Source organism: Malania oleifera, chromosome 9, assembly GCF_029873635.1.
Source record: "Malania oleifera isolate guangnan ecotype guangnan chromosome 9, ASM2987363v1, whole genome shotgun sequence".
Lineage (NCBI taxonomy): Eukaryota > Viridiplantae > Streptophyta > Magnoliopsida > Santalales > Ximeniaceae > Malania > Malania oleifera.
This window is the reverse complement of record NC_080425.1, coordinates 77,293,115-77,307,752: the sequence shown is the minus strand read 5'-3', so window position 1 is coordinate 77,307,752 and position 14,638 is coordinate 77,293,115. Positions and strand designations below refer to the sequence as shown.

At 42.6% G+C, this 14,638-nt stretch overlaps 1 protein-coding gene across 1 annotated transcript; it reads left to right on the top strand.

The window, feature by feature from the left end:
- Positions 1-9,183: 9,183 nt before the first annotated feature.
- Positions 9,184-10,020, top strand: LOC131164152 (uncharacterized). The gene has a single exon (XM_058121142.1). The coding sequence runs from the start codon at positions 9,212-9,214 to the stop codon at positions 9,788-9,790; it is 579 nt and encodes a 192-aa protein (XP_057977125.1). The 5' UTR covers positions 9,184-9,211; the 3' UTR covers positions 9,791-10,020.
- Positions 10,021-14,638: the final 4,618 nt, after the last annotated feature.

Sequence of the window (14,638 nt, the reverse complement as noted above, 5' to 3'; positions counted from 1 at the left end):
GGGGGAGCTAATGATTCGAGCGGAGAAGTACATTAACCTGGAGGAGATGATGGACACGAGAGGAAATCGTCTAGAGCGGAAAAGGAGAAACAACGGCAGAGAATCTGGAGACGCGTATAGACCTACAAAAAGGCACGAAACTAGTGCGCTGCAAACAGGTCAAAAGAGTAGAGGACAGCACAACAAGTTCTCCACCTACACACTTCTAAATATACCGCGCTCAGAGTTGCTGATGCAGATCAAAAAGAAGGACTACGTCTCATGGCCCGAACCTATGCGAACGCCTCTACATAAGCGGAACATGTCCAAGTTCTGCGCATTCCATAGGGATCACGGCCACGACACAGAAGAATGCATTCAGCTGAAGAAAGAAATCGAAGTCCTAATAAGAAGGGGACATCTGTCAAGATTTGTCAAGAAAGAAAATTCACAAAGAGAATCAATCGAGCAGAGGAGGCACGGCGCAAAAGAGAAGGAAGAACAAGCTATTGGGGAAATTGCGGTGATCTTCGGAGGATCCGCCAGTGGAGGAGATAGTGGAAGTGCACGCAAAAGATATGCTAAACAGGTGCTGACGATAGAAAAGGGGGAAACCAGTAGCAAACGAAACAAGAAGGGTGACGCAATAACCTTTGACAGCGGAGATGAAGAGGGAGTGCAGCAACCGCATGATGACGCACTAGTGCTCTCCCTACTCGTAGCCAATTACATGGTGAGGCGTATACTGGTAGACAACGGGAGCTCGGCCAACATCATGTTCTGGTCGGTCTTGGTAGGGATGAAGATGGGCAAGGATCGATTGAAGCCCGTCTCGACCCCTTTGGTAGGATTTGGGGGAGACACTGTTCACCCCTTGGGAACCATCACTTTACCAGTGACAATAGGGACGACCCCGCAGCAGGTAACAACGTTGACAGAGTTCCTGGTGGTTGACCGACCTTCGGTGTACAATGTCATCTTGGGTCGTCCATTCCTTAACACAGTTCGAGCGGTAACATCAACGTACCACCTCAAAGTTAAGTTCCCTACACCACAAGGAATAGGATATGCCAAAGGAGATCAGGCCACTGCTCGGAGTTGCTACGTAATGGCCTTAAAAGGGAAGATGGAGGCCAAAGAAGCTCTTACGGTGGAAGACCTGGAGGTCAGAGGAGAGTATCCCCAGATCAGTACATTACATGAAGATATCAAACACATACCACTGTAAGGCCACCAGGAGAGAAGTGTACAGATCGGGAATCACTTGCCCGATACTGTGAAAGCAGAGTTGACTGAACTCTTAAACGAATTCTCTGATTTGTTCGCATGGTCGGCAGCAGATATGCCCGGCATCGACCTTGCTGTGATAGAGCACAGGTTGCAAGTCAACCCGAACCACCGACCTGTAAAACAAAAAAAAAGGAGCTTCGCGATGGAACGGATCAAAATAATTGACGAAGAGGTGACAAAACTGTTGCAGGCCAACTTCATCCGAGAAGTGGACTACCCCGAGTGGCTGAGCAATGTGGTCCTGGTCAGAAAGCCCAATGGAAAATGGCGCACCTGCATAGACTTCACGGACTTGAATAAAGCGTGCCCAAAGGACAGTTTTCCCCTCCCTCGAATTGATCAGCTAGTAGATTCGACCTCGGGACACGAGCTCCTCAGCTTCATGGACGCTTACTCAGGGTACAACCAAATCCCTATGAGTCCCGCGGATGAGGAAAAAACTTCTTTCGTCACCGAAAGGGGTTTATATTGTTACCGGGTGATGCCCTTCGGCCTAAAAAATGCGCGGGCCACATACCAGAGGCTAGTGAACAAGATTTTTAAAGAACAGCTCGGAAAAACAATGGAAGCTTATGTGGACGATATGTTGGTGAAGAGCATGGAAGCAGGGCAACATTGTAAAGACTTGAAGGAAACGTTCGAGCTCCTCCGTCAGTACCACATGAGGTTGAATCCCTCGAAGTGTGTGTTCGGCGTTTCTGCAGGTAAATTCCTGGGCTTCATGGTGACTCACAGAGGTATAGAAGCAAATCCGGATAAAATACAGGCGCTCCTGGAGATGGAAGCTCCAAGGACTAAAAAGGAGATACAAGTTCTGACCGGAAGGATAGCCTCCCTCAGTAGATTTATCTCCTGCTCAGGGGATAAAGGCTTACCTTTCTTTAGAGCGCTGCAGAAGAAGGGAGGATTCGAATGGGGGGAAGATCAGGAGGTAGCCTTCGAGCAGCTTAAGCAATACCTCGGATCCCCTCCTCTCTTGACAAAAGCAAAGAATGGGGAAGACCTCTATCTATATATAGCTTCCACAGAGAATGCAGTCAGCTCGGTTTTGGTCCGAGAAGAGGGTAGAAAGCACCAGCCTATATACTACACAAGTAAGGTGTTAAGTGGCGCCGAGAAGAACTATTGTATGGTGGAAAAAGCCGCCTTCTCCATCATCTGTGCAGCGCGCAAGTTAAGATCCTATTTTCAAGCCCATAGGGTTGTCGTGTTAACAAACCTGCCCATGAGACAAATTCTACAGCGACCGAAGAGTTCGGGGAGAATGACGAGGTGGTCGGTAGAATTAAGTGAATTCGACATACAGTATCAAACGAGGCCCGCGGTGAAGGCTCAGGTACTCGCGGATTTTACAGCAGAAAGGCTCCCCGAGTCATCCACCAAATCGGAGGAGTGGACACTGCACGTTGATGGGTCCTCTAATGCTGCTGGAGGAGGAGCTGGTTTCATCCTTTCTGACCTGGAGGGCAATGAAACTCTCTTCGCCCTAAAACTGGAGTTCACAGCAACCAACAATGAAGCGGAGTACGAAGCCCTGTTAGCCGGCCTGCGACTGGCGGAAGCATTAGGGGTGGCACAGATCAAAGTACTGAGTGATTCCCAGCTGGTGGTAGAGCAACTCAAAGGAGAATTCGAAGCTAGGGATCCAAGAATGAAGAAATATCTCTCCAAGGCAAGAGAATACATAGAGGCATTCGTCCAGTTCGACATAGAACACGTACGGAGAGCAGAAAACAAAAAGGCAGACGCACTAGCGAAATTAGCCTCGGCAACCGGTTCGGAATGGAAAGACACTATCTATCTTGAACGCATAGGAAAACTCTCATACGAGGAGGACAGAATTAACTCAGTGGCGCCCGAATTCAGCAAGGACGATTGGAGAGCATCCTTATTCCTGTACCTCCAGGACGGATCGTTACCAAGAGATAATAAGGAGGCTCAAAAGGTGAGGAGGAAAGCGGCAAGATATACGTTGATGGGCCAGGAACTCTATAGGCGATCCCTGACACTGCCCTACCTCCGATGTCTAGGCAAAGACGAAGGGGAATACATACTACGAGAAATCCACGAAGGAGTATGCGGAAACCATCTTGCCAGCAGGGCTCTAGCTCACAAAGCTATGCGACAGGGATTTTACTATCCCACAATGAAGAAGGACGCGGTCGAGCTCGTAAAAAAATGTGACAGATGTCAAAGGTGCGCAATTGTACCACGCGCCCCCTCAAGTCTACTCTCTCCTCTAACCAGTCCCTGCCCTTTTGCTCAGTGGGGGATAGATATACTTGGACCTCTTCCACAAACGACTGGCCAGAAAAGATTCTTGTTGGTAGCAATAGATTATTTCACTAAGTGGGTAGAGGCCGAACCCCTAGCCACCATAACAGAGCGAAATATTACACGCTTCGTGTGGACCTCATTAGTTTGCCGCTATGGTATTCCCTTAGCGATAGTTACAGACCACGGGAAGCAGTTCGACAACAAGCGCTTCAAAAAGTTCTGTTCGGACCTATCTATTAAGCTTCTCTTCGCGTCAGTGGCGCACCCCCAGAGCAATCGGCAAGTAGAGAACATGAATCGAACGATTCTGCATGGACTGAGGACCCGACTCGAATCCATGCAAGGTAGATGGGCAGAGGAACTCCCTTCCGTTATATGGGCATACCACACCACCAAGAGAGCAGCAACAGGGGAAACCCCGTTCATGCTTGTCTTCGGCGCAGAAGCAGTCATCCCGGCAGAGGTGGGCATACCCTCTTGGTGAAGGAAATACTTTAACTAGCAGACCAACAGTGAGGAGCTCAGGTCAGAAATAGACCTACTGGAAGAGAGACAGGATCAGGCGAGTTTAAAAGTTGCAGCGTACCAGCAGAGGGTAGCCAAGTACTACAACAACCGCGTCAAAATAAGGAATTTCCATTCAGGAGACTTAGTCCTGAGAAAGAGGCGAAACAACCCGTCCGAGCAGGGGTCGCACAAGTTAAAGCCTAATTGGGAGGGCCCATACAGGGTCACAGAAGAAATAAAACCCGGGACATACAAGTTGGAAGATGTAGGGGGGAAAGAAATTAAGAACACGTGGAACTCTGAAATGTTAAAGAAATACTATTCTTAAAAAAAAAAAAACCGCTTGTTGCAGCGCTGTAATAAAAGTGCCGCTTACAAAAGTTGCACTACATCAATAAAGGATGAAAAATTCAAAATACATATTCTGTTCCTACAATCTAATTTGCTTTGCTCCCTTCTCCAGCTTCCTCCTCCTCCTCCCCTTCTTCATCCTCTTCCAGATCCTCCGCAGACTCGGGGCTCTCCTCGCCATAGCCATGAGAGCTTACACCATCAAGAGGGATCTCGGGATGTTTAGTCCTTACTTGATTACGACACCTCCTGAATCCAACTCGGTAAGCTTTAGAGGTGTCGATAACAAATTGGTTGGAGTCCTTGTATTTTTTCACTGCAGTTCGGGAAGCAGAAGCAGCAGCAGTAGCTTCTCGGGCAGGAATTTCCTCCCTACGAAGGCGATCAACCTCTGCCTTCAAAGCTTGCTCGCGGAGCTCGGTCTCGTGCAGTTGGTTCTGAGCGAGGACATATTTTTCCCTTGCATCCAGTGTCTGGCGATACATCTCTGCGACTTTCTCCTCCTGGGCCAGAGCCATCGTCGCCAGCTGGGAAAAAATGCAAGGCATGGAACAGTTAGAAAGAGCAGGCATAAAAAAAAATTATAAAGCAAGTAAAGTGTCTACCTGATACAAAGTATGGCGGATTTTCGCCGAGAGAGCGTCAGGAAGGGTACACTGGGCCTGCACAAAGTCTTCAGCGTGAACAGCCCGGCGGAGAGCAGACGCAGAACGGGTCGGCTCGTGAAAAATGGCTTCCACTTGAGCATGCAAGTGCGTAGGAGGAGCAGCAGGGACTTCGTCAGTAAGGGCGCCGGAGTCACCTACTGCAGGGGCTTCCCTTTGAGAGGACTCTCCTTCGATCTCTCTTCTCTTCTTCCTACTCCTACTCACCCTCTGCTTTCTAGCTTCTCCCATGAGCGACTCATACCTGGTGAAGTCCATATCTGCAAGTATAAAAGAAAAATGGAGTAAGAACACCAACAGTAAAAATAACACCTGAACATACACATACACAAAATCAGGTAAGAGAATGACTTGAGGGAACGGGGCTGATTCCCCATTGCACAAGGACGCGCTCCTGGAGCAGCTCCTCATGAGGGATAATACCCCGTTCAGCGAGTGTACGAAGTTCTTTCAGGGTGGCTTGCTCTTCGGGGGAAAGTCTGGGGAGGAGATGTCGCACCCGAACTACAAGGGAAAAAAAGGGGTGAAAAGGAGAAAAAAGTGGGTTAGACGAATAACCTACTTGTAAACCCTGAAAAAGAGGCCGGAGAAAGATAACAACGTTACCATCAAGAGGAGAAGACCAGACAAAGGATCCGCTGTAATTCAACTCTCCCGAAACAAAGAAGTAACGGGTCTTCCAATTATGGATGGAAGAACTGCCTGGTGAGAAGAGTTTATAACCTGGTAGAGAGTTAAAATAATACAGCTCCTTCTCTGCAGAATGAGACCGCATTTGGAAGCAACTTCTAAAAAGTGGGACGGTAGGCTGATGGCCCAAGCGGAGCAGGAGCACAGCAAAACAGGTGAGAGAAAGATAAGAGTTCGGAACGAGTTGTGATGGTGCAATGCGGTAAAAGCGTAGTACGTTAGAAACAAAAGGGGAAAAAGGGAGCCTAAGACCCAAGTCTAGATAATCGGTATAGAGGCAGAGCTCCTCGGATTTTTGGTCAAGAGCTGACTCAGTAGCAGAGGGTAACCTAACAGTAATATTCGATGGTACAGCAAAGAAATAACGGGTGTTCTGCAGGTCAGACGTGGAGAGCTCACAACGAGCGCTCCGAACTGTTGTAGGTACCCTAAAGGGCTGTGAGGACGTCTCCATAGAAAAATGGAAAAGCCTGAAGGAAACACTACCTAGACCTAAGGGTCAAGTGGAGCGAGCAACAGCAAAGATCAACAACAAAGGAGGCCAACACAGATCAAGACAGTAAAATTTCACACAAAACAACAAGGCAATCTTACAAGACAAGATCAAACACACAAAGCTAGCGCAAGAACAATGAAGAACACGAAGAACAACAAGACAAAAATACTATTGAAAGGAAAGCATACCTAGCACCGAATAAGGGACTTGTGGAATGGAGAGGAGTAGAGAAGGAAGCAATCCTCTTGGAATGAAGACGAGTGCGGAATGAAGGAGTCCACAGGCCTTTATATAGAGGGGAGGGCACGAATCCCTGTGGCGGGAATCTCAAGGATTTTCATTTACGAGAAGGAATGCGTCTCGAGGGAGGCATAGGAAACAGAAAATCTCTGACAAACGAACAGACGAGGCTTCCCGAGGACAAACGCCACTTCGGAAACACCAAGTTGCTTCGGACACAGCAACAGACGGATGGCCATCAATAATGCTTTCCTCCAACCCACTTTCCAAGGTAGGACGCATTTAATACCTGCTTTTTGATATCTCTCGCAGGACAAGAGCGTGCAAGTGCCTCGGGAAAGCGCGAAGGACGACCCAACAAATGAGCACGACTCATTGGCGCAAGGCCCAAAATGACGAGCATGACTCGTGAGGCCAGAACGACCCAACAAATGAGCACGACTCATTGGCGCAAGGCCCAAAATGACGAGCATGACTCGTGAGGCCAGAACGACCCAACAAATGAGCACGACTCATTGGCGCAAGGCCCAAAATGACGAGCATGACTCGTGAGGCCAGAACTACCCAACAGATGAACACGACTCATTACACGGAAAGGCCCAAATGACGAGCACGACTCGTGAGGCCAGAACAACCCAACAAATGAGCACGACTCATTACGCGGAAAGCCAAGCAACGAGCATTATGTGTAACGTCGCACAGCCTCGTAGGTTGGCCAGATCGGCCTAATTGTCCAAAAAGCTCAGAAGAAACAGCTCGGTAAGAGTCCTGCTTCAAAGAGCTCGGATAAAAGAGCTCGGCGCGAATGCTTCCTCGAAGAGCTCGGTCCGAACAGCTCGGCAGAAAATAGCTCGGCATGAGTCCTTCTTCAAAGACCTCGGATAAAAGAGCTCGGCGCGAATGCTTCCTCGAAGAGCTCGGTCCGAACAGATCGGCAGAAAACAGCTCGGCACGAGTCCTGCTTCAAAGAGCTCGGATAAAAGAGCTCGGCGCGAATGCTTCCTCGAAGAGCTCGGTTCGAACAGCTCGGCAGAAAATAGCTCGGCACGAGTCTTGCTTCAAAGAGCTCGGATAAAAGAGCTCGGCGCAAATGCTTCCTCGAAGAGCTCGGTCCGAACAGCTCGGCAGAAAACAGCTCGGCACGAGTCCTTCTTCAAAGAGCTCGGATAAAAGAGCTCGGCGCGAATGCTTCCTCGAAGAGCTCGGTCCGAACAGATCGGCAGAAAACAGCTCGACACGAGTCCTGCTTCAAAGAGCTCGGATAAAAGAGCTCGGCACGAATGCTTCCTCGAAGAGCTCGGTCCGAACAGCTCGGCAGAAAACAGCTCGGCACGAGTCCTGCTTCAAAGAGCTCGGATAAAAGAGCTCGGCGCGAATGCTTCCTCGAAGAGCTCGGTCCGAACAGCTCGGCAGAAAACAGCTCGGCACGAGTCCTGCTTCAAAGAGCTCGGATAAAAGAGCTCGGCGCGAATGCTTCCTCGAAGAGCTCGGCAGAAAACAGCTCGGCAGAAAACAGCTCGGCACGAGTCCTGCTTCAAAGAGCTCGAATAAAAGAGCTCGGCGCGAATGCTTCCTCGAAGAGCTCGGCAGAAAACAGCTCGGCACGAGTCCTGCTTCAAAGAGCTCGGACAAAAGAGCTCGACACGAATGCTTCCTCGAGGAGCTCGGCCCGAACAGCTCGGCAGAAACAGCTAGGCACGGGTCCTGCTTCAAAGAGCTCGGATAAAAGAGCTCGGCCCAAACAGCTCTACACAAAACAGCTCGGCACAAACAGTCGGCATGAGCTACTGAAGTATCCTACCCAAAAAAAAAAAAAGGGTGGGAAGACAAGGAAGTATTAAAACCGAAAGATGCAAACACAAATAATGATTCAAAATTCTATCCAGAAATTTGAAACTAAGGGGGGGACAACTGATATGCCCATAATAAATCACGCTAATAAGGGCAGGTCAACGCCTGTCTCATACTTTCCCCAAGTCTGACTTTCTGACGAGTGATTAGCTCCGACCTAATAAAGAGAAGGAGAGATTCACGCCGGCGCCCTTAAAAACAGAGTGATAGGCGCACGCACTTATGGCCGAAGAGCAATTCGCGCCCCCACGCAATAAATCCGAGCCAACCAGCGGTCAACTCAAGCCCCTATAAGTAGGGACTGTGGATACAAGCAAAGGTAAGTGAGATACGATTATTCTACTGTTGCGTTTAGCCTTCCTAAAAGCCTTCCTCTTACTTAGGCATCGGAGTGATCCCCTGGAGTACACCCCGGGTCCTCCAAGCCTTTGTTCTTTCTTTCTTTCAGGTCAACGAGAGTCGACGGAGCATCCCATCCATATTTTTTACCCCGCAACAAAATATATTGCAATCACTCAGATAAAACCTATTACATTTGACGCTATTGTAAAAATAATCTAACCCTTGTGTATTTAGTATATGATTTATCTTAATATCGTACATGGTTTGCACAAAAGTAATATTTTGCCATCCACGTACATACGTGGTAGCTAGTACTTGACCCAGCCAGTACGATCGTCCCATAAACCTATCTAATTAATAAATCATCCCATCATTGACGAATCCACTCCAAGTCCACCTTCACATGCATTTTGCTTTCCTCGTATCTTCTACGCACGAAATTGCCCGGCATCTCAGTGCAGAGAGATAAATAAATCGAGAGGGAGAGAGAGAGAGAGAGAGAGAGAGAGAGAGAGATAATGCTATGGCTCAGAATCACCAACCCGTCATGGAGATAACGATAATATCAGCGCGAGGTTTGAAGAAAAGCAGCTTCTCGCCCTACGCCCTCTTCTCCCGCCGTCTGCGGCCCTTTCTCATTCTCACCACCGGCACCGTCCCGCCGGAGAACAGCCACAAAAGCAGCCACGTGTACAAAACGAGGGTGGACGACGGCGGCGGCCCCAACCCCACGTGGGGTGACAAGTTCAACGTCCCCATAGAATACTCCTCCCCCGCCTTCATTTATCTCCAAATCTTCTCCAAACGTCTAATGGCGGCTCCCACCCAACTTGGCTGGTGTCACATTCCGGCCGCCGACGTAGCCGACGGCCTCCACCCAGATGGCGCTGTTCGCCGCCTCAGTTACCGGCTTCGGGCTTCGGACGGCTCCAGAGGTCACGGCGTTGTCAACATCGCGGTTAGGCTGGTGGGTCAGCTCCCATTTCCCGGTCAAAGGCCGTCGGGTTCGGACCAGACGCAGTTCACGGCGGCTAACCAGGAGGGGACGGTGATCGGCATTCCGATGATTGGGTCGTGGCGAGGTGCTGGGTCTTGTTTGTGAAGGAACTGGGCAAGAGACATGTTCTTCTCAAAAAAAGAAAAAAGAAAAAAACCTTGACGTGATTTGAACCGACGTCAATGTGTTATAATTTTCTTTGTTAACGAGTGATTTTTTTTTCTTTGTTTTTGTGGAATGCTGTGGATTGATTTGGGGCAGGTTTGGATAAAGCAGAGGAGCTTTCCTTCTCATATTTGATTAAATAAAAAAAAAAAAATCTTATTAACCGTGAAGCTAAGTACTTAACACTTAATTATAAATACAAATTATTTATTTCTTCATTAATTTTATGAGGTTAAAGAGAAAATAAAATTGGTTGCATTCTCTAAGATCATGCCAGAATTATAAAACTAATTTAAAGTTTTAAACTCAACATTATTGAATTAAATAATTCATACCTTCATAGTTTGTAAATTTCGTACATAATTTATTATCTATTCTTATTTTAATAAAAGGGAGAAACGCATGAAAAAAGAAAAACAAATAGCATATGCCATTGAAATTTGTAAATTCAAAATTATTTGAAATGATTACTGATTAAGCAGTTTTTAATTATTAGGAAGGTTTGTAGGATGAAATAGGCTCACACAATTCGTAAAATAAATAGTTTAAATTTGAAAATATTAACTTTAATACAAACCTAAATTTACATGAAAATTTTAGGCCTTATTGAATGATGGTAAAACAATTTTTCCTTTTTTAGCTAGTAAATAATTATAAAAATGTCATTATTTTCTTAATTTCTAATCTAAATATTTTAAAAATAAAAAAATAAATTGCACGCCATGACCATTTGAAAATATATATACAAGACCTTAATTTTCTAAAATGCAATTTTGTAAAGTTCAAATTTTAGTCATCTTTATTGTTGCTTTGTTGAGAGTTGAATATTTTGGTAGCACTTTGTCTTTTTGTGAGAAGAAGTGGAAAGGAAATCAATTTGAAAAATCGTGAGGATTTTCTTTTTCCAAAACGGAAGGGGAACAGACGAGTGAGTTGACTTCCTTTACTCACCGGCTATTTCGTAGGAAGATTCATTTGACGTTCTGCCTCATTTATAAAGCACTGTTTGGAATCACAGGTTTAAATTTAAATTTAAATTTAAATGTATGTGATTTAGAAGGATATATAATATAATAATTTTAAATTATATTTTATCTAAACTTATACAAATCTAAATCTAAGGGATCCTTTGGCATCACTGTCAAAAATTAGAGAAAAGAAAATCAAAAATCAAAAAAAGAAACCAAAAACTAGAAACCAGCGGCATATTATAATAAAAAATTGTAATTTTTTTGAATTATTTAATATGACTACTTCAATAGGATAAATATAATCTTGGGATCTCTAACTTTTTTTATACTGACATGTTAATATATATATATATATATATATATATATATATGTCAAGAGGCAATGTATTTAAATTTCTTATCTACATATTTAATCTTATGAAGAGATAGACCTCCTTAAGAGGCTATATTTTTAACCTCCCGAAAAGATGTTAAAATCGACCTTCTGAAGAGGTGAAACGTTTATCTTTCATATGAGATAGTATATTTAACCTCCAAAAGAAGTGGTAAATTATTACCCAATTTAATATTGTAAATTGGAATCATACTCCTGAAGAGTATAAATTGAGAAAAAATAATATAATGTTCCTGAAAATATATATTTAAGTGCTCCAGAAGGGTGGAAATAATATTATATTATTATTTCAGTTTTCTTTTAGTTTTTACATTTTGTTTTCTAAATTGCCTTATTATTGTTAATTTATTCAACTGTCGAACCTATGCAAAGTTGAATTTATTCCCCTTGATATCAAAGGCAACAATTATTTATCATGGATTCTTAATGTTGATATCCATCTAAATACAATAAACTTGGGAGATACTATTTTAGATGGAAATACCGCATCCCTGTAAGATCGCGGAAAAGTTATGATCTTCTTCCATAATCATTAGATAAAGAATCAAAGACTGAATATCTCATTGTTAAAGATTCACTTATCCTATAGAAAAATTTAAAGGATAGATTTGATAACTAGAAAAATGTGATTTTACCAAAAACTTAATATGAATGATTGCACCTAAGGTTACAAGATTTTAAAACAATCGGTGAATATAACTTAGTCCTGCATAAGATTGGCTCGAAATTAAAATTATATGGTGAAAATATTACTGATGAAAACTTGCTAGAAAAAACTTTTGCCACTTTTCATTCCACTAATGTGCTCCTACAGTAGCAATATAGGAAGCAAAAATTTATTAAATTTTCTAAACTTAATATCATGTCTTCTTGTTGCTGAGCAAAATAACTAACTTTTGATGAAAAATCATCAAACTCAACCAACTGCTACGACCCCATTCCCTGAAGTGAATATGAATACATCTGGTAGTCGAGGACGAGGTTGCAGGCATGGTTGTGGTCGTGGTTGAAATAATCACTGGCATTAACGTGATGTTGTAATCCCCTAGAAGAGGGATAACCCCTAGAAGAGGGATAGCTCCCAGAAGCGGGTTAATGATCAAAATCAGCGACCCAGACAGCATGAAATTGAATGTTACAGATGCGGAGGAAAAGGTCATTGATCGTGTACATGTTGTATGCCTAGGCACTTGGTAGATCTATATCAAGCATCTATAAAATAAAAAGAAATTAAAAGAGTAAAGAGAATAAAACAAATTTTGCTAATAATGTTGTTCCAATAGATCTTAATATTAGACCATCCAATTCTGTTTATCCTAATGTTGCTGATTTCCTAGTAAATCTAAATGAAAATAATGATGTAATATTTTAGGATATATGGTAAGTAATATTGTATTTTGATTATAAATAAATTGCTACTATGATCAAATAGTAATGAGTTTTTAAAATATTTGTTGCAGTGTAAATTGTTTTAAAACTTTGATCGATTCTAAGATGTCTTTGGAAGAAGTTTGTTTAACTAACAGTGCTACAATACACTTAATTCTTTGAGATAGGAAATATTTCCATTACTTGAATATATCTTCAACAAATGTTAATACAATATATGGTTCTGTAAATTTGATTGAAGGCTCCGGAAGAGCTAATATAAAGTTACCCAATGTTACTTTATTGCAATTTGATGAAGCTTTATATTTTAGTAGATTCAGAAGAAGTCTATTAAGCTTTAAAGATTTAAGATTCAATGGATATCACATTAAAACTATAAATGAAGACAGTAAAGAATTCATTTATATTACTTTTATTGTTTCTGGAAAGTAACAAATTTTAGAAAAATTGTCAACTTTATCTTCCGGATTGTATTATACAAAGATTAAAGTAGTTGAGTCATATAATGTCTTGCACTAGAAATTTAATGACTCAAAGTTATTTATATTTTGGCATGATCGTCTTGGACATCCTAGAGATGTAATGATGCGTAGAATCATTGAGAATTCACATGGTCATCCACTAAAGAATCAAATGATTCTTTTATCAAATGATTTCATGTGTATTGCTTACTCTCAAGGGAAATTAATTGTCAAATCATTTGTTTCAAAAGTAAGTCTTGAATCACCTAGTTTCTTACAAAGAATTCATGGTGATATATACGGACCAATACATCCACCATCTGGACCATTTAGATATTTTATTGTCATAATTGATGTATTTACTAGATGATCACATGTTTCTTTACTTTCTACTCGTAATATTGCATTTTCTAGACTTCTTTCTCAACTAATTAAATTACGAACTCATTTTCCCAATTATCCAACTAAATCAATTCGTTTGGATAATGCTGATGAATTTAGATTCTAAACTTTTGATAACTATTGCATGTCACTTGGAATAGATGTTGAACAGCTTGTTGATCATACTCATACACAAAATGGTTTAGTTGAATCTTTTATTAAGAGATTTCAACTCATTGCTAGACCTATGATTATGATAACCAAATTGCCTTTATCTAATTGGGGAGATGTTATAAGGTTAACTACTTACAATAATCTTTCGCCCATGCCATTAGTTTATGGGCAACAACTTGATATTTCTTATTTAAGAACTTTTGATTGTGCAGTATATGTTCTCATTGCCCCTCCTCAAAGAACTAAAATGGGTCATCAATGTAAGCTTGGTATCTATGTTGGTTTTGATTCCCCTTCTATTATTAAATATTTTGAACCTTTAACGGGTGATTTTTTTAAAGCACGGTTTCAAGATTTCCATTTTTATAAAACAAGTATTCCCTACATCAAGGGGAGCAAAATTAGCGCCTGAAACACAACATGAATTCACATGAAATGTCATGAGTTTATCTCATTTAGATTCTCACACAAATCAAAGTAAACTTGAAGTTCAAAGGATTAACCATTTGCAAGGGATTGCAAATCAATTACCAGATTCTTTTGCAAATACCAAGGTCATACTAAAATATCATATACCTGCTGCAAATATTCCAACACGTATTGATATCTCTAAAGGACAACAGTCGGCTAATGAACCTAAACTACAAGTGAAGCGTGGAAAGCTTATTGGTGTAAAAGATAAACTCCCAGAAGGAGAAGATTGAAATCTGTAAACACTCCAGAAGAGGTTGCAGAAGTGGATAATCCATTCGACATTCAAAAACTCATTTCTCTTGAAAATGAAATCCCTATTGTGGAAGCGCTCCTAAAAAGAAACCTCCTAAAGAGGAATCTCCTTAAGAGAGAACTCTTGAAGAGACATTGCTTGAAAAATGATAAGTAACTGAAAATAATAATGAGATCTTTATTCATTATGCAAGAAAAATGTGGGATAGAAATAAAGTTGTTGTCAAAACCACATTTGCATATGTAGTAGCTACTGACATTACCAGAAGTAATGAGAATCATGAACCTAAAT

Bases quoted from the DNA above. Each gene is read 5' to 3' on its own strand.
- LOC131164152 (XM_058121142.1), top strand. From the start codon at position 9,212: ATGGCTCAGAATCACCAACCCGTCATGGAGATAACGATAATATCAGCG.